The following is a 21168-nucleotide window of genomic DNA, read 5'->3' on the forward strand; positions in this document are numbered from 1 at the left end:
CATACCACCTTTCCTTAAAAGAAGATAAAATTCATACCACCTTTCAGAGTACTCTCTTAGAAACACAATCGAATACACATGGAGACACTTATATTGTCATAAAATTTCTGAAGAACACTATTTAATCAAAGAAATGATTCAAAACCAACTTTTCCTTCCAGTAATTGGCTGAGATTTCATTTTTAAATGTTTAGCTCTGCTGAACAGTGCCTAATATTAAAAAAAAAGAAAGAAGATTTTATTTATGTAAACACATTCCATATATATATATATTGAAATGTTTCAAGGTTGTTATAGACATTTTGTTTTATGGCACTGGGGTTTGAACTCAGGGCCTACATCTTGAGCCACTCCACCAGCCCTTTCTTGTAATGGTTTTTTTGAGATAGAGTTTTGTGACTTATTTGTCTGGGATGGCTTGGAACCATGATCCTCCTGATCTCTGCTTTCTGAGTAGCTAGGATTACAGGTGTGAGCCACCAGCTCCCGGCTAACATAGACATTTTAATGTTATAATTTTACTCTTCAAATTTATTTCTACAAATGACTATTCTGTTTGTTATAAATTGAGACAAAAGCAAGAGTACTCAGTTTTTCCATTTGGTGAATCTTAATGAGTATTTTCACTCTATGTTTTATATGAAACCATGCAACTAGTATTTTTTCTTCCTTGTTTTCTGTCCTGTTTAACTTTTTAGGGATTTTTTTCCATTACTTTTTAGTTTATAAGTGTTTATAATACTATTTAAATTAACAACAGTTCTCTATTCCAAAAATACCCAAGTTTTGTAGACAAATTTTAATTTTTCTCTCAAAATCTTAGCATAAAGAAATGATGATTTTCCTATGGTTTTGTGTATAGAACTGACTTTAAAGTTTGTCAGAGATCAATGTTAGTGTTGCTGAAAGGAAAAGCCAGTCTTTTCTTTATAGGGGTTACTCCTGTGGCCTCTCAGTATCCCCTGAGAGAGACATTGCCAGAAATGTCAATAGATATGTATCTGTAGGAGTATAATAGGATCTTATTATAATTTGAATTGGATTTGTATCTACTGCCTATTGTTATATTTCCTAATATGTAGCATTAAACATTAGAATAATACATAAATATCTTAAGTTAGCCTGTACCCCATGCCAATTACAAAATAGGGCTACTGTGTTGGAGCCTTCTCTGAAAGTTCTTTATGGTTTTTCTAACATTGGGGTATAATACTGGTCATTTTACAGAAATCTATTGCCTTTGTGCCTTTATCTATGTCTTTGATATTTGTAATAAATGCTTTTAAAATTAGTATTATTTGATTCTAAGACCAAAATATAATGGCAGTATCTGTTAAGAATCTTGCTACATTCAATACACACACACAAAACATTTTAAGACTCTCTACTTGTGTGTGGTTCTAGACATACACATAGATTTGTTTACTATATGTTGATGTGGTAAAGTTAAGGAATAAAATGCAGCTATAATTAATTTTCCTAATCAGATAGTTTATATACTTTTGAAAGATAATTTATTAAAGTGATTAGAAATAATATGATCCTGTTAATTAATAGTGGCTTTTATTTATCTCTGCTAGAAATGTCATCTTGCCATTAGTCAATGTAGGGAATCAAATTCTATGTTTTATTGAAGATACACTAGACTTGTCGTGTAACAAGAAACCTTTTTAAATGTTGAAATATTGAAAGTCTGTCAAAAACATGTAATTGTAAATGGATTGCTATTTACCAAAGGGCTTCTGAATTATGTATTTATTTGCTTTGAGAATTCCGTTTAACAGTTTTATAAAACTTACTGTATTTGCACTGACCAATAATCCCTTGGTCCTAAAAAGTTACTGTAAGGTCATTGGTAAAATTTGCATTTTCAAATTTTAGAAGACCAGAAAAAATAATGAAAAATATATTTTAGTTATTTAAGTTAATGTGTCACTTGACTTATGATCGTCACTTAAAGGTTGGCTTAAAAATATTAACAGCTTTCAACCATGTTAGCAGATGACTAACAAGAACTCTGCAAACATGCCCTTCTTTATACCAATCAACACACCTCAGTGTAGACACTTAGAGGGCCTACGACAGTGCTGTCATTGGATGATTCCTACAGAGTCTCTGATCAACAATGAAGAAGTGATTTCTAAAGTACTTTGTTTCTGGGATGATTTTAATATAGTATTTTGCCAAATTAAATTTTTTATGTTCAGTGAAAGGATTTCTGTAAGTGGGGTCAGTTCTGATTTCTAATATCCTGTCTCTAAAATCTAGTATGAGGATTTCTTCAGTCAAAGGCAAGAATAGTTCCTAACCTACTATTAATTAATACAAGCGTCAATTAATGCAACTAGTGGTACAGTGTGGACAGAATTGACACTCAATCGTGGAGGGTCTATCGATTCAGTTCCACTATCTGAATATCTAGTGTCTGCTGGTACATAGCTTTCAAGGTCATGAAACCTTGAGATAGAGGTCTCTGAACCTCTATCCTGTGCTTGGCCTGATGATTTACAGTTTTCGAGATCACTTATCTCTCTTAATGTCCTAAGGACCATTATTTACAGATTCAGAAAGACCTTCCTTCACAATTTCACTCTCTCACTTTCTATCACTCTCCTCACTTAATGGAAAGACCCCTTGTGGGAGTGGAAGGATCCCAGGCTTTGTAGTATGAAGGACCTGACCAGACACCTGCTCTGCCACTTGGATGGCTTGTGATATTGAGAAATGTTCCTAACCATTCTGAGCCTCTTAGGTCTTGAAATCTATAAAATGATGACAGTTATTTCCATCACTGTAGAATTAGAAAGATTAGACTTAGTTTAATGAAAAGATTTGTTCTTCCAACACTGCCCAGAAGTTTCATAAATATTAGGTAATATTGGTTCCATTCTGTCACAACAACGCACCATAAAAATTAGTGAATGCCTGCTCTGTGTTGGTTACAGAATGAATTATACTGGTTGATAATGTCCCTCAGCTTTTGAATGCTGTCTTCTGTTTTTCCTTGCTGATATATTTTGTTTCATTTTCTTGCTCTCATCTTAGTTTCTATTGACCCATTTTGAAGTTCACTCATTCTTCCTTTATTCTGATGAGTCCATCAAAACAGCCCTTCATCTCTTACTTTGTCTTTTCTGTCAGTAGATTCATCTCTCTGCTGTCATCCATCTATTCATGTCTGTTGTTTATCATTTTAATCTTACTTTTCATGTCTCACAATTCTGAATTGAATGCTGGACCATATGTGCAGCAGCAGTTAAAGAGCATCTACATCCAGAAATGGACAAGGCTTCTCTTTTGCAATGCTGTTAGTGTAAGAGGGTGGGTGCACTGGAAGTTGAAATAGATTTGAATTTTGCCATCGATACCATTACCTGCAGTGGACATCTGTTCTCTTCTGCTTAGGGTGGAGTACAGCTGGAGGAGGTATTGAATTTTCTCATTGCTCTCCTTCACCCTAATCTACCAGCAGTCCCTGTACACCTGAGTCACATTAGGCTGGAAAGTCTGTCTCCATGTTTTTTCACCTTCTGTAGCAGTTAATGTCTATGCTACTTACATGGTCCTGGCCTTATGACTTTTCTGAGCTCTGGTCCAGCTTCAGTCTTAGGCAAACCATATGCCCCTGTACCCCAGGTATGAGCTTTCTCAGCAGCCCTCTCCTGTCTCCTACTGCCAACAAACTTCATTATATCTGTGACTGGCCCTGGGTGGACAAACGTTATCTGTCCCTTAGTGGAGTAGACCACTGCTTGGTATCAGTGTAGGATACTGTCTTAACAGAACTTCTTGTTTCTTCCGAAGGCAGAGAGAGGTTTTGCTTTTATACTTCCCCCAACTGTCTTGGCAGTAGGTTTATCACCAGTTTAAGGTTTTGTTTCCTTATACATGAATGATCTAGAAAAGTAAATGAGGCTTTACACGTGTCCCTGTGTAGAAGCCTATCTCCTTTTCTTGACCTGAGCCACCAAGGCTCAGGGAATTCTTTTCTATCTTCTTTCTTGCCCTCTGTCTTTCTCATGAGCACCTGATTTAGCAAATAGAATTACAGAAATTCATATGTGGAGAAGGACTTCAGAATACAAACTTCCCTTTGTCTTTGAGACTTTCAGCTATTTCAAATTAATGTGTCAGCCCATACTTGGTCTTTAAGATTTTACTTACAATTTTAGTAGATTTCTTCTTACCTGCTTATATGCCAGCTCTTCCTGATTCTTTGCTAAAGGGGAAGTTGATTTTGTCTCCCGCCTCTCCTTGGAGGGGCTTGTAGTCCATGAAATTGAACTTACCTGGTTAGCAAGCAATTCTCGGGCAGGCTCGAGAACAACCACTTTTCATTCTTTACATTTTCTATCCTTTTCAACTTGTTAGGATGGGAATGACATTCTCTTGCAATTTTCTGCATTCTAAATGGAAGTGGAATTAAAAGCAAAAGGAATTACAAGATAAGATTCTTGGTGTCAAGGATTTGGTAAGATAGAAATAAACGTAAAATGAAACACTGCATTTGCAAGGCAGCATAAATCTGGTGAGGGTTGAGGGCAGACAATCAACTTAATAAAGATGACCAACAATATGAAATACCCTTGGTTGTGTCAGCTTCACTTCAACATCTTCCCTACCCACCTAACCTCACGTAGCACTTGCCTGTGCAGGAATGAGGTTTGTATGCTTCTATACAATTTTGTTTCCTCTCTCAATAATAACAGGCCATCATCAGCTGAATTTTCCTAACTTCACCAAACATGTGTCTTGATAATTCTCGCGATTACCCCTGTACAGGATAGGAATATCTCTCAGTATCTTAGGCAATGTGTGTTAATCTCTTCTTGTCTTTCACCCCTGCATTTAACGTGCTTGGAACATTACCTCTCTCTCTCATCACTCTGTAACTACTCCCCTGCCTTGAAAATGAGGCTATATCTTGGCATTTTAAGAAAGTCTTTCTCACGCTAGTTTTCGGAAATGTATTTTTTCTGGGTCTCTTACGACTTTATATATGGTAGTTATAATATTCATGAAGTCAAAACACCTAAGTTGGAGTCTTAGCTCTGTCACTCCCTAATTATTAACCTTGATCAAGTCAACTACTTAACTTTTTTTTAGCATTTGGTTCCCTAATACGGAAAATAGGAAAATGTTTGTCAGAATTTGTGGCCAAGTAGGCATTTAAGTGAAGTACAGTATTTAGAGCATAATGCACTGAAGTACATCAGTCATGGCTAAGTCTCTTAATTCTGCACTTCAGTTAACTCCTATAAAAGTTAAAACACATGGGTTTTTGAAGCACTTTTGGAATTACAAACTGTTGTGCATTTTAAGGTGCTGCCATTATAATTCAATTTCACTCTTCAATTTATTCTCTTAATGCAGGTGTTTTTGTCTTAGCTGCACAAGCATTTGCTCAGGGACTTGCTGTAGACATTGGGTGGGCAGAAAACTTTTGGACCTCAGTTACCTCAACTCCAAAAATGGACAGCAGCAAAGATTGTACCTACTTCAAAATTCACATATTACAAGCATCTTAGTTTTATAAAGTCAAAAAAATTATCTTTTCTCACTCATCTACCTCTGTCAGTTAGCCCTACTCAAAAAGCTCCCTCAAGAATTTAAACCTTCCCTGCCTTTTGCCTTATTAGTACTTGTCTGCCATCTAGTGATCAAAATGGTAACTGCAAGATTAGTGGGCTTCTTGTGGGGGGAAGATTTTCACCATTCTACATTCTGATATGCTTTACAGGAACTATTGTAATGAAAAAAGAAGAAATATTTTTCTTGCTTTATTATAGCTAAACCAAACTTACTTCTTGAGGTTTCTTCAGACTTTGGGTTCTGTGGTGGTGTGACTTAGCCCTTCCTCCTCCATCATTCTCTGTGTATATTTTCTTTTTCATTAATATTTTTCTGTATTTAGAGGAAGCAATCCCTGTCATGCAAGTTTTTACTTCATGAATTTTCATGTACACTAGATGTGTACTTTACATTTTATATTATCATGGAAGAAAAATGTATCTTACAGTTATATGAAAATTTTTGTTTTATAACTATAACCTAGTAGTCTGATTGACAATTATGACATTTAATTTTCCAGCTTTTTTTTAAGTCCTTATATCAAAGTGATATAAAACCCTACCCATTTCATGTTCTTATAAAGTATTTTCTGTCCAAAAAATTGTACTTTTATTTTGTCTAGTGCTGGAGAGTTGCTAAGTGCACAGCCACGAGGTAACTCATGGTGGCTAGTTATGGTTGTGGCTGCGATAGATGTGTATTATTTAAATGTCTGAGAAGAAGGAATATCTTTTTCATTTCTTCATGTGCCTCATAGCATGAGACACAGTTGCATGTACAGAATAGGTGCCCAGTGAGTGTTTATGCAATGAAGAGATGCTAGGAACTGAAGAAAAACTGAGGTGTGACTGCTGCCTTACTTTCAGACTCTGCACAGTAGCAACTTTCAGTAGGTTCTGGATAAATCTTTGATTAAATGGCTTTTCTGTTGCTCTTCATTATCCGGACCAGTAAGTCTAGGACCTATCCCAGCCTATCTCCCTGCTATGAACTTCTCATCTCCAGCACTTTCCTGCTAGATCTGATCTCCCCCACCTCCAGGTAACCCCAATGAATTTAAATTTATTCAGCTTTCTGCCTGGTTAATGTGTGTCTGCCATCTAGTGAAATGCAGGGTAACTGTGGGATTTAATGAACTCCTTAAGAATCTTGTGCACCCACACAGTTGTATGCAGTTTGTCTATAGTTACCATGCATACCTTGTATTTTTCTAGTGATCATGTCATAGGAACTTTGCACTCATCATTACCTCTTCTCTCATCTACTTAGTACCTACTAGTCTTTCAGAGTTCAACTCAAACATCTTTCTGAGGAAGACTTCTTTTGACCTCCCAGAGTAGGTCAAATTCCTGGCATGTGCTTTCATCACCATCATAGCTTAGTACAAGTTAATCGTAGTCATTAACTGTAAGCTTACTTGAATGATTATTCAATCACATCTTGTTTACCAGGATGTAATATCCATGAGGACAGGAGCCTGTCTGTGGTCATTGTGCCCCAATGTGTAGCCCAGTGCCTGGAACATAGAAGGCATTTCTTTCACCTTTATTGAATGATTGAATGAATCTAATACTCTTCTGTGACTCAAAAACATGGAAGATGCCCATGTCAGTCAATTAGAATTGTATATTTTCTTATTGATTGTTCATCTCATTTAGTAAGTACTCAACAGACTCCCTATTGTGCATTAAATCATAAAATTATTGCTCATATTTGACAACTAATTAATCAGGGGACTAGTAAGATGGAGCAAAGAACAATCCAAAGAATATCACATAGACAATCAGGAATATGGAGATGTTAACAGATACAGAAACTATCAATATGTACAATGTAAGACTATCTCTACTGGAAAAAGGTTGTCCAGATAGGAAAACAATATTAATCAGCTTTGCTTTTTTCCTAATTCTAATTCTCTTGTGAAATCCCTTCATCTAGATACATTGTTTAATAATACCCCTGTATAGAAATGGATAGAGCCTTGGTCCAGTCAGGAAATACAAAACTAAAATTCAAATGTGCCTGTGAAGCTGATAAAGGACTCAGGTGCTTCAGGTTGTAGAAAAATAGTAGCTTTATTTTAAAATGTTGGAGTGAAAACAATTGAGAGCTGTGTACACATAGGCAGCTATAGAATGTAAAGGTCACTTTTATGGAAGAATGTAAAGGTCACTTTTATGGAAGAAAGTAAACAAGGAACTTGCACTAAACAGAGAACAACATCAGTTCTGCCTTCTGGTTCCTGTTTTTCACTGTGTATGTGAATTTGGGCAGATTATGAAGGCTCTCTGCAGGAACCGAGTTTTACTGTGGGGTTCATTAGGCTCTCAGCGATGTAATGGAAAGACTTAACTCTATTCCAAGAATCTAACCCCTTGTGGGTATGAGAGTACTTTGCAAAGCACTTGACGAATAAACTGCGATGCATTTATCATTTAACCTTATGTTAGCTCTTACATAGTAATCATTTTAACAAATAGAACATAAAATCTCAGCTAGCTTATATTTTTTAACTTTTATTTTGATTTGTTTCATCAAAAAGCTTCAGCAAAATCTCCAGCTCACAGGATGCTAAACATGTATGATGCAATAATGACTTGTCTTTAGAAACAAATGACTGTATTATTACATATTGTGAGTTTTGGAGGGGGTGAGCGAAATGTATTTTTTTCCTCACAGAAATAATGTGAGTCCTGGGTTTGTGTCTAGGTCATTCTGCAAGTTTTCACTTAATTCATGAACTTTCAACTAATGGTGGTAAATTGACATTATCATTTTAGGCCCTAAGCAGTCATTAAAACTTATGTGAAATTCAATGCACATTCTAAGAAGACATTACAAGCCGGTCATCTCTATTCATTTACTACAGCTACCACTCATGAACCATAGCATAGAGGAGGGGAGGAGCAGAGATCAGTCTTGTAATTTCCAAAAATTTACTTATTCTTCATGGGTGCCATAAATGAAGGCAACTGTCTAGATTAGGAGATCAAAATCAGAAGACAAAATTCTAGCTCTGTGGTGTCACAGTTGAAGTCTCCAAATTCACGCTGGCTGTTGTCCATCTAGGAAGATGGTGTGCTAGTTTGAGCATCCACAACACCCATACTCTGGCCTTTAAGTGCCATTTTCCACATGGAGAAACCAGGGTTCTTTTCTGAGGTCATGTCGAAGAATACAGAAACCAACTTGAAAGGACCCTCGCTGGTCAAAGATGGGATAATTTAAAATAAAAAGTTTATTTTGAGACATTTCAAAACGTATGTCATAGTAAAGAGAAGCTTATAAAAAATTCCCAGGTGGGGGGTGAATATGATCAAAGTCCATTGTGTATCTGCATGAAAATGTAAAAAGAAAATCCCCAGGCATCTTCCATACAGCACCAGCAGTGATCACTAAACTTCCTTCTCCACCACTTCATAATTTTAAAGTGGAAACCCAACAACATTCTGTTTAATCTATGAATATCTCAAGGTAAGGAATGTTTTAAAATCAAAATCGTGGTATAATTTAAAGATGGAACAGTTTGAACATTAAGTATAATAACAACTATGGTTTGTTGAACCTTATCAACTATGTACAGTGTTTTTTAAAACTTATATCTTACCTTTAGAGATGGTTAGGGTACTCACTCATTACTCTGAAAATTGTTAGACAAAAAGAAGTAATGGATGATTTATCTTGCTTTTCCTGTACACATTGTAGTTGGGGATAGCCAAATAATTACTAAGGTGAAAATTTTCTTTATAGAATGACAACAAATAAATACAGAAGGAATGCCTAATTCTCTAGCCCCTAACAAAATAATGGATTTAGCCAGTGATTATCCTAAGCTCCTAGAACCATCGAGTGAAAAGTTGGTTAGGAAGTTTTTAATCAGCCAACCACACTGGAAAAGCCATTAATCAATGTTAAAACCACCAAAATTTGAACATCTAAATATAGTTGCTGATATTATCAAACTTATCATGACACCACTTGTGGCATGTCCTTGTCAGAAATAAAGACCAAACAATCAGAAATTAAATCTAAGCTTCTAGATGTAGCTTCCAGCTGACAGGAAACAAAGATAGAATAACATGCTACAAAAAGACACAAGAATCATAAAGGAGAGGTGGGTAGAACTGATAGTCCTTTGAAAGGGTCTTGAGAGATATGTCAACTAAATAGTGTTAACCTTGTTGGGTTTCTGATCCAAAGAAATAAAATAAAACATTTATGGGGTAGGGGAGCAATATGAATGTGGTCTGGGTAATGTAAGGTATCAAGGAATAATTGTTAATTTGATAGGTATGACCCTGATATTTTGGTTTTATTTAAAAATCTTTATTAAAATTCATAATATGATACATACAGATGATGAAATGATATGTTATCTGGGATTTTCTTCAAAAAACTTGCACTTCCTAGTGTGACCCCAAGATCTAGCAGCAACCGGAATCCAGAATCTCCTCCTCCTCCTCTTCCTTCTTTGTGGTACTTGGGTTTGAACTCAGGGCCTCACGCTTAGCTAGATGGGCACTCAACCACTTGAGCCACCCTCCCAGCCCTTTTTTGTGTTGGGTATTTTTGAGAAAGGGTCTCTCAAACTATGTGCCAGGGACTGGCTTCAAACTGTGATCCTCCTGATCTCTGCCTCTTGAGTAGCTAGGATAACCAGTGTAAGCCACCAGCAGCTGGCTTCAGAATCTAATTCTTACATCTTTATAAATCACTAAGAGATTAATATACACATTAAGGATTTAGAAGCCCTTCTCTAAAATACTTGGTGTAGAGGAGTGTGTGGGTGAGTAACAAGTAAAAGTGGCAACTACCAACACTTTTTTTTTTGATGGTTCACTATTATGATCTCTTGTTTATGTTATTTTTTTAAATTTTATTATTCATATGGGCATACAAGGCTTGGGTCATTTCTCCCCCCTCCCCCACCCCCTCAATACCCAGCAGAAAATATTTTGCCCTTATTTCTAATTTTGTTGAAGAGAGAGTATAAGCAATAATAGAAAGGAACAAGGGTTTTTGCTGGTTGAGATAAGGATAGCTATACAGGGAGTTGACTCACATTAATTTCCTGTGCGTGTGTTACCTTCTAGGTTAATTCTTTTTGATCTACCCTTTTCTCTAGTTCCTGGTCCCCTTTTCCTATTGGCCCCAGTTGCTTTTAAGGTATCTGCTTTAGTTTCTCTGTGTTACGGGCAACAAATGCTAGCTAATTTTTTAGGTGTCTTACCTATCCTCATCCCTCCCTTGTGTGCTCTTGCTTTTATCATGTGCTCAAAGTCCAATCCCCTTGCTGTGTTTGCCCTTGATCTAATGTCCACATATGAAGAAGAACATACGATTTTTGGTCTTTTGGGCCAGGCTAACCTCACTCAGAATGATGTTCTCCAATTCCATCCATTTACCAGCGAATGATAACATTTCGTTCTTCTTCATGGCTGCATAAAATTCCATTGTGTATAGATACCACATTTTCTTAATCCATTCATCAGTGGTGAGGCATCTTAGCTGTTTCCATAGCTTGCCTATTGTGAATAGTGCCGCAATAAACATGGGTGTGCAGGTGCCTCTGGAGTAACCTGTGTCTCAGTCTTTTGGGTATATCCCCAACAGTGGTATTGCTGGATCAAATGGTAGATCAATGTTTAGCTTTTTGAGTAGCCTCCAAATTTTTTTCCAGAGTGGTTGTACTAGTTTACATTCCCACCAACAGTATAAGAGGGTTCCTTTTTCCCCGCATCCTCGCCAACACCTGTTGTTGGTGGTGTTGCTAATGATGGCTATTCTAACAGGGGTGAGGTGGAATCTTAGTGTGATTTTAATTTGCATTTCCTTTATTGCTAGAGATGGTGAGCATTTTTTCATGTGTTTTTTGGCCATTTGAATTTCTTCTTTTGAGAAAGTTCTGTTTAGTTCATGTGCCCATTTCTTTATTGGTTCATTAGTTTTGGGAGAATTTAGTTTTTTAAGTTCCCTACATATTCTGGTTATCAGTCCTTTGTCTGATGTGCAACTGGCAAATATTTTAAAAACCGGGTGATGGATGTTTGCCTGGTAGGGTTATGACTGGTAATAAATCAAATATGCTTAAATCAGGGACTGCTTCTATGCATGTTAGCTGTCCATCCAGTGATTCACTTTAATTTTAGTTTGAGGAGCTATGAAGTGTTGAGATCAGTGTTGCCCTACTTCCTCCATTTCTTCTCATCCCTGTTTGTCAAGTTATTGGCTAACATTCAGAAAGTTGGAAGGAATGTTTCTTTTAAAAGTAAAAAAAATCTTACAAAATCACATTGTTCCTTTAGAGAGACTTATTTTAAACCACTCAAATTATTGTCAATTTCTCTCTCTAGGCACGCTTACAGAGGCCTCTTAAGAGCTTTGATGGTGCTCTGTATGATGACGATGATGACATTGAACGAGCAAGCAAGTAAGTAAAGGACTCTGGTGTCCTCATAAGGAGTTTCAGGTGATGAGTATTTCAGAGAATCTATATGCCATGTCCTTCAGCTAAAGGAGCCAGAGCTGGGAATACTGTGGGGTGAAGCCTTGGGACAGGAAAGCAAGCCAGACTTGAAATATCTTATTCTTGGGAAACAGTGATGCCTGCAGAAATATCTGGGATAGCAGTAAAGGGGGCATAGAAGCTCACCTAAATTAGTTTCTCACCCTTGGCTAGAAAGGGCTGTTTAGATATGGGGGGCAATAATAACCATCACTTTGAAGTAAATTGAATTGAGGGAGACACTAAAGTCTAGCTTAACATCAGAAGATGAAACTTTAGTAGAAAGTATTAAAATTAATTTTAATATAAAGGGAAATCACTTTTATTTATTATGTTTAACTTTTCCACAATAGTAGGATATAAGGGGATGACAGGATCATCCATTCTTTTTATTACATTGAGTAAATCTGTCTATATAAAAGAATATGCATTCTTCTCTAAAATAAATGAGCAAATACAGAAAGGAAAAACTTACATAAAACATTAATATTCAATCTAATACCTGTAAGGTAAAGTTCTCCAATCCCACAGAGCTAGACTGCATGAAAAGTTTTGCTGCTTCTCCAGATTGATGGGGTACCATGGATTTTGGGCTTATTTATTCTTGATACAAATGTTTAACATGTCCAGAATTTGAAATTGGTCTGTATATAGCTATGCACCTCCAAAGCCATGCAGATTGGTTGGGCTGTGAGCCAATTGTTGTTTATTGTCATTGTTCCACTAAAATGTCACTTTCATTTAAAATTGTCTGATTAATTGAAAGTAGTTTACCAGAAGTTGCTTCCACGCTGCATGCCTGGGTCATTGCCTACAACTGCATGTTTTATTTCTCTCAGGTTGTCTTCTGAAGATGGTGAAGAAGCTTCTGCTTATTTTTATGAAAGTGATGACTCTGTGGAAACAAGAGTGAAGACACCTTATTCGGGTGAAATGGACTTACTAGGGGAGATCCTAGACACGCTAAGCACCCACAGCTCTGACCAAGGAAAGCTGGCTGCTGCAAAGAGCTTGGATTTCTTTAGATCAATGGATGATATTGATTACAAGCCCACGGTCAGTTAATTTTTTAACTAATAAAGTTAAATGATAGCATTCTTGCCTTTGTGGAAACATTTAATCTTAAGTAAGTTAAAAACTTTAAACTTCAAAAATATGGTAAAACATAATCACTGAGAATTCTTGCTCCATATCTCACACAAAATAAGACAGAGGAACTTCTTGCAGTGGCTTTAAGGGATTGAGAGGGAGAGATGGTGGAGGTGATCTAATCAGTATACAACACAAGCCTAACTGGAATCGTTGCTATGAATCCCCCTGTATAATGAATATATCATAATAAAAATTTTCATAATAATAAAAAAGAATTGTTTCTAGTACTAAAATTTTAACATTTTCCCTTTCACTTATCCAGTTCTTACAGTTATTGTCATTAACTGAAAGTCTTTTGTTCAGCAGTAGTAGTTTCTTGCAATTTAATCTTATAGTTCTCTTATTTGGGAAATTAAAAAGCTATGAAATAGTCCTGCTTTTTTTTATTTCCTGGGTTTTTAAGAAAAATTGTGATAAATTTGTTTACTCAACTCATTTTTTTCCATTTTCTTCAAAAATGGGGGCAGGGCTCAAAGGTAAAGCACTGTCTGGCAAACACAAGACCCTGAGATTAAAAAAAGTAATAACCAACCTGAAGAGATAGAAGTATGAGGAATGGTTCCCCCATTCTGAGTATAGGAGGCTCTAGAACCTCACATGAATTATAAGCTCTAGTTTGAATTTGATAGATGACAATTATAAGAACATGAAAACTAAAGTGTACCCCATTTCATTCGGATGTGTCAGAGTTAACTGCCAATACTACAGTCCCTCTGGGAGGAGCTGCAAGCTTCCAGCCTTGAAGGACACAAGCATTGATTTCCACATGGAAAACAATTGCCAAAGAAATGCTAGACTTTAATTATAAGTGTCTGACTTTGTTGTTTCTTCTTTCAGAATAAATCCAATGCCCCCAGTGAGAATAACCTGGCCCTCCTATGTGGAGCTTCTGGTGATCAAGCAGACTGGAATCTTGGGCAGGATGACAGCGCCCTCCATGGCAAGCACCTTCCTCCATCCCCCAGAAAGCGGGTTTCCTCTAGTGGACTGACAGATTCTCTGTTCATCCTCAAAGAAGAAAACAGCGAAAGACCCCTCAGTGCTGACAATGTGAGTGGCCCTACTGTCATAGAAAAACCAGCTTCTCCTTCAAGATTGGATCTCCAGCTAGCTACCCCTGAAGTGTCTGAAACTGATCAAGGGAAAACAGAACAGAAGGAAACACTAAGCCAGATTTCAGATGACCTGCTTAAATCCAGCCTTGGACGACGCCCATCTACTTTCGTTCCCTGGGAGAAAGAAGGAAAAGAAGTCCCTGAGACTTCAGAAGATGTCGGACTGCTCCACGAAGTTGTGTCATTATGTCACATGTCATCGTCTGACTTCCAGCAAGTCTTACACATTTCACAAGAAAATACAAGTGGAAAACCAAGCTTAAGTCACCAATGAAGGGTCAAGTCACTTGCATCTAAGTGTATAGATGTAAGGTGAGACATTTTGGGATTCCCTATGTTCTGCCTAGTAAACAGAATTATTTGAGGGAATGACAACTCTTACTATTATTTAATTTTTTTTCTTTTGGGACATAATTTCCCCTCCTTGTTCATCTCATGGATATATGCTATCCATTGATTTTTAAATATAAAGCAAATTCTTCTACTGTGTTGTTAAATCAGGTACGGGTTGTATATATGTTGAAAGTATGTGTTGAATATATGGTTCCCCAGTATTTGGTGCTTAAATGCTATTCATTTTATTTAAACTAAGTATGCATCTATAATCCTTGCACATAACCAGTAGCTACTGTACTAATCTGGTTGAGCATGAACTGATATTGAAACTTATCAAAACTCTCTTGAAATTGATGAAATTGTTAACCCACTAATTGCCTTAATGTTAAAAGCTATGTTAAGCATACAAATAACTTATGAAATTACATGTAAAGTCTGAAAGATAAGTTTTTTTTTCTGCAGAGCAATAATGCCTTTTTCTACTCATCAAATGAAGGTCAACATTCATTTTTCAAGGTTAAAAGCTCTTTTTTGGAAATAATTTGCTTTTATAAGGACATTGCAGCCATGTTTTCTCCAAAAACAGTATAAAGGTATATATTTGCCTTTCACTCAGTGAAATATATGAAGTGCTGAATAATAATGTGAAGTTAATGACTTCTGTTTACAAATGAGACATTAAAATGTTCACAGTCTCTCTCTGCCTTTGCTGTCTAGGATTATGCATCAAGAAAGACAAATGCAACATGAACTGACCTGAAAAAAAAGTTTTATGTTTTTTCTTAACTAATGATTATCCACCAAAATGCATGAAATTTACTTTTTAACATATCAACTTTGTATTTTAGAATTTTTAGTTTTTATAGAGACATTGCAGAGGCAGTACTGAGAGCTCCCATCTATTCCTACACCCACTTTTCTCTGTTATTGACATTTTATGTCAATGTGGCACAGTTGCCACAGTTCATGAACCAATATTAGTAGCCCATACTGTATTCAGCATTCCAATTTCTTCCCTAATACCTGTTTTCTGTCCCAGGATTCCATCCAGAATGCCATATTATCTTTAGTTGTCCTGTTTCCTTAGGCAGCTTTTAGCTTTGGCAGTTTATCTTAGACATTCCTTGTTTTGATGACCTTGACAATTTTGAGGAGTAGAGATCAGATATATTGTAGAGTGCCATCTCTTGGGATTTGTCTGCTATTTTTCTCCTAATTATACTAGGACTATGTATGGGTTTTGGGGAAGAAGATCACAGAAGTGCCATTTTCATCATGTCATATGAAGGACATGTACTATGGACATGCCTTCTGAGTACTGACTTGATAACCTGATGAGGTAGTTAGTGTTTGCTGGGTTTCTCCACTGTGAGTTGACTCTTCCCACCTTTCTATTCTGTAGTCTTGGAAGGATGTCTCTATGAGCACCCGTATTTAGGGAGTAAGGACTTAAGCTCCTATCTCCTTTAAGACAGAGAAGTATCTTAAAAAATCATTTGGAATTCTTCTTTATGAGAAATTTGTCTCCCTAAATTTTACTGTTATGCTTTGGCACTCATCAGGGAAGGAATCATATACTGATTACATCATGTTAGACTAGACAACCAGGTATAATCAGGAAAAAACAACCCTGGAGATGTGATGGTTAATTTGTTATTTCTACACTCAGTGAACCTATTCTATATGTCCCCAATCATGACTATTTTTAAAAATTATCTTTTTAAATTAATGTTTGAAAAACTACTCAAGAACCCCAATAAGTCTGTACTCTATTTTCTAAAAGAATATAATTTCAATTAAAATCTTAGAGTGAGGTTTGTTTTAAAATATTGCTTATATATACTTAGGTATTTTTAAAACTACATTCCAAAATTTAAATGGGTATATTTTATTTGAGGTAATCATTCATTCATGACTAAAAACAAAAATGGATTTTGTTTTCCTTATAAGAATAGACTCTATGTTACATATGAAAAAATATTTAATCCTTGTTTTTTTTAGCACAAAAGTAAGATTCTAGGTCCTTGCCCAATATGTCTTTTACAAACTCTAATTTACTGAAATAAATAATAAAAAAAGTCTGTAGATCAGAAGAGTAGTTTTAAGTAAGAAGGAAAAAGGGTTACTCTGGTGATTTATCTGCTTGGCAAACATTCCTTGATAAGTTGTGAAAAGCAAACTTTAATATCAGGTTTTAGAAGGGGTGAATACTTTCCTAATAGTTTGGAGAATGAGACAGTCATGGGTATAGCACCAACTACATTTGGGCTCTAGTCCATTTACTTACCAAACACGATGGCCACAGAGATCTGAGTGCTTTTTCTATCCTTCAGTCAGTCACCTCACAATCACCTCACAAGGTGTTTGGCTATAATATTACGTTGTTTTTAGGATATTTAGCCAGTTACAACATAATTGTCTTAATGTATTTTAAAGTGCTCTGTGCCTTATTTTAACATGCAAAAATTAACTATTTCACTCCATTAGAAACAAAAGAAAACCAAGATTCTACCTATTATTCTTGAACAAAGAATATTCAGAAGACTAGTAGCAAGTATTGGTATTTGAATTCATTAAAATTTTGAGTATTCAAAGTCTGCTTTTAAACTCAAATTCCCAGTATTATGGTGAATATATAAGAATGAAGTGACGTTAGGGTGAGTTCTGAAATAAACAAACAAAAGTATTATTTTCTGCTGTGTCCATATTTTCTGTTGTAACAGAACTAAATATTGATATGTTCCCCTGCTGTTTCAAGTTCTTTTTCAAAAAGGCAACATGTGTTCCTCAGTAGGATTGTATAGACTGATGCCTGTGGTTTTGGCATGCAGTCTTTTACATGACCTCTGAACTGGGTCATGTTCTTCCAGAGTCCCACCCTAGCTTTTATCCTGTTCCTTTAGATATTGTATGCGTGGTGTTTCTGGGGAGAGACAGATGATATATAAATTTAGGAGCTCTTGGTAAGTGAAAATGTTGCTAAGTGGTGTATTTTTATGATTACCTAGTTCGGCATGTCTTGCTAACCAAATGACAGCATGATTTTTTTTCAATTAAAAATTAATAACTCCTTCATTTACAAAATATTTATTATTTTTTTGGTACCAGTCTTGAGCAAGGTACCATCACTGAGGTTGTGAGGGGACTAAAATAATTAATATAGTCCCTCCTTTGACTGAATCAATCACAAGGAAGAGGAATTGCAAATGTATCAAAATAATAATGACTATGATGATACAATAATATATTTTGCTTAGAAGTTGCTAGCCAAGAATCTAACACCAAAATAGTTTTTTATAGCTGTTTAAAGCATGCTGTGAGCACAGAACCATAGAAACTTTTCTGATTTCATTAGCTTTCTTCATTGTCATGCTAATTACTGTGATGCTGCTAAGGTACCACTTTGAAAGATAAGTGTCCTTGCTGATCTGACTGTCAGATACTCTGGTAACACAGGGCCTTGTATATGGAGTGATGCTCCTTGGTAGTCCATAGGCCTCTTGTCAGTTTAGGAAGGAGTAACTGAGCTATGACTGGGAACACAGTTATGTCAATGGGAATCCAAATTTTACTTCAAAAAAATCTTGACAATAGCATCCTCTAGAAATAGTCCCTTCCTTTTACAATTAAAGCTGTGTAGGTGACAATGCTGTTTTTAGGATTCTGTGCTCATATCCTAATACTAGGATCCAGGAATGTTCATGAATTAGCTGTTTCTTAAATAAAGTGATGATGTAGATTTCTGATCAAGAAGAGAAAGCTGTGAATATTCTTATAACCAGTAGACCTTCATTCTCTGTTTGAATTTCCAGAAGATTGATTACTTTCATGAGTAAATTTTCTGGTAAGAATTCTACTTTCTTTGGCTTCAAAGATCCTGAATCTGAGAAGATATTTGTAAATCAGAACATTAGTTTAGAAATGTAAAATGAATCCTAAACTTAATTTCCCCGAAGCACTTCGTAATGTAGGAAGTAGTTTTTAGAAGCCCTGTATCAAGTCCAGTAACATTGTATATGTTTCTGAAAGCTTCTTTAAGAGGCAGAATGATGTTGGGCAAGCCAGTTAACATTATGACTTGGTCAAGAGATAGGGAATTATGTACATTTAGACCCAAACATATTTTATTTTGAAAAATAATAGGATTTTGTGCAATATTTTTCTTGCATAATTTAGTTCATATAAATATGCACATCTGCTTATTTGGCAGATGCCTGAAGGTCATATCTTTCAGTATTTGCGTTAAACAGTATGTAGCAATGTTCTGTGTGATTTTTAGGGGAAAAATCCTTTATGTTGTTGGCAGGAGAAATGTTTTTGTTTATTTAAAATAATTATGGATGTTGCATTATTGTATCATAAACTAACTGCCTCTGCCACAATAAATATGCAATAAGAAAATCTTGTACCTTAGATTAGTGTTGACAATATTGTTACTTTAAAAGGTGTTCATGGTACAAAGTGCTCATTCTTCATATGTGCATTTAGTAAGTACTCTGTGCTCCACACCACGTAAATATAGATGGCATTTGTATGGTGACGACCATGTGTGTAGACTGTAACATCCTTTGTGATGAATCTTTGCTCAGAGTTATTAAGGGGGCATTGCCAATACTTTTTGACTGTCTATAAATTAAGTTAATTTTTTGTACGATGTACAGTTTGTTTAACCTTAGAGCTTCTATAGATTTCTACTTTTATTATAATTATACTTGAATGAGGCAGAAAGCACTGTGGAAAATTTGTAGCTTTGGATGCCATAAGCAAATATACCAAAAAATAAAACAAGGTACTGAACAGCAATGTTAACTGGATGCTTTCTATCCAGAAGGCTATGTTTTTTCAAGCCACACTTTAGTTATATGAAGTAATTAAAAATATACAATCTTGTATCTTAGAAGGTTGTAGTCACAAGCGATTACCTCGTTGCTATGACAAACCTGCAAGTCTCTTCATCTCTCTTATTTCAGTTCTCAAACGAGAACTTTATTGAGGTTCATCGGTGAATTCACCCTCTACTGATTACATATGTTTAAGGAAAAGCTAATTTACAGCACCATGCATGTATCAAGTTCCCATCTTTTAGACAGAATAGCTTTCATGGGTTATTTTGAAAACTATTTAATAATCATATACAAAGACTAGATTTTTAAAAATCTGTTAGGATTCAGCTGTGGCTAAAACAGCAATAAGTGTGAATTGCATGCACCCTACCACTTAAAACGTAGAAAACTTTTTTACATAAAAGCCACATGAGGGACTCAAAATTGAATTTTCCCAAAGCTGTTTCTATTGCTGTAGATGAAGAGTTGTTTCAAAGGACAGAAAACATTGAGCTTTTTGCTCAACATGCTAACAGTTATCTATTTGGAAAAAAGCAAACAACCACAGGTTGAGAGTTGCTTCCTTGTTCTTGCATCCTTGAAGCTATGTATAAGTCATCTCCAAAGTTGACTACTATTGGGAAGATGTTATATGTGAACATATTACTTTGGGAATTAAAAATATGCAAAAATAAATATTGGCTGAACTGTATACTACCATAAAGTACCCAACAATGCAGTTACAAAATAAAAATTGGTCACAATCAAACATTACATGGTGGTGACTTTCTTTTGTAATTGCCCAGCTGCTGCCATAGTGTTCAGAGGGAATGACTGTACACACCCAGCTACCTCACTCTCCCAGCTTTGTAACAACTACAGGGTAAATTGAAGCCTACATCTTTCTAACATGCCAGTGTGAGAGGTGTCTGTTTGGTTATGTTCGGTGAACTAATTAGTTTTTGTGTTAGCTTTCTCATTGCTGCGACAGACTGCCTGATAGACCAACTTAAGAAAAGACTTTTTTATTAGGGGCACATTTTCAGATTTCAGTGCATAATCCTTGGCGTCTTTGATTCTGGGCCCATAGTGAGGTAGCACATCATGGTGGTGGGAACATGTGGTGGAGGCTACTTAGGTCATGGGGTACAGGAAGCAGAGTAGGGCAGAAACTTGAAGGGGCTAGGACACATCCCCAGTGACACACTTCCTCCAACAAGACTCTACCTTCCACAGTTCCACCATCTCCCAATAGTCTATTCAAAATTTGAATCTATTTGTTGGATTAGATAACTTAGTAGGAGCCCTCATGATTTAATCTTCTCTGGAAATACCCTCACAGAGACATCCAGAAGTGTGTTTTACTCATCTCCTAGGCATTCCTCAATCCCGCAAAGGTGGCAATCAATACTTATGGACTCTAAAACCATAGGCAATAGTTAACTAGAGTGCCAGTAATTATTTCCCAAGTCAAACAACTGTATTAATTGACCAAAACTTAAGGTTCAAGGATGGTGGCATGTATATGAGCCATGCTGAAGCAATCAGAAGTGAGGATGGTCCCATCTAGAGTAAAGGTTGAATGAAATGAACATGTTTCCCTGAGGACACAGAATATCTACAAATAATATGGAAAGCTTTTCTTGTTTCCACATAAGAAGCAAAG

General features: G+C 36.0%; 1 protein-coding gene across 16 annotated transcripts in view; it reads left to right on the forward strand.

The window, feature by feature from the left end:
• Dennd1b (DENN domain containing 1B) overlaps nt 1–20276 on the forward strand; it is a 231054-nt gene extending 210778 nt beyond the window's left edge. For all 16 annotated transcript variants that reach the window (XM_074048718.1, XM_074048714.1, XM_074048709.1 and 13 more), the window contains 3 exons: nt 11925–12001; nt 12916–13132; nt 14066–20276. In XM_074048718.1, coding sequence (XP_073904819.1) covers nt 11925–12001; nt 12916–13132; nt 14066–14617 — 846 coding nt within the window. In that variant the 3' untranslated portion in view covers nt 14618–20276. The remainder of the gene's footprint in view (nt 1–11924; nt 12002–12915; nt 13133–14065) is intronic.
• Nucleotides 20277–21168: the final 892 nt, after the last annotated feature.

This window comes from Castor canadensis, chromosome 11, assembly GCF_047511655.1.
Source record: "Castor canadensis chromosome 11, mCasCan1.hap1v2, whole genome shotgun sequence".
NCBI classification, from domain to species: Eukaryota; Metazoa; Chordata; class Mammalia; order Rodentia; family Castoridae; genus Castor; species Castor canadensis.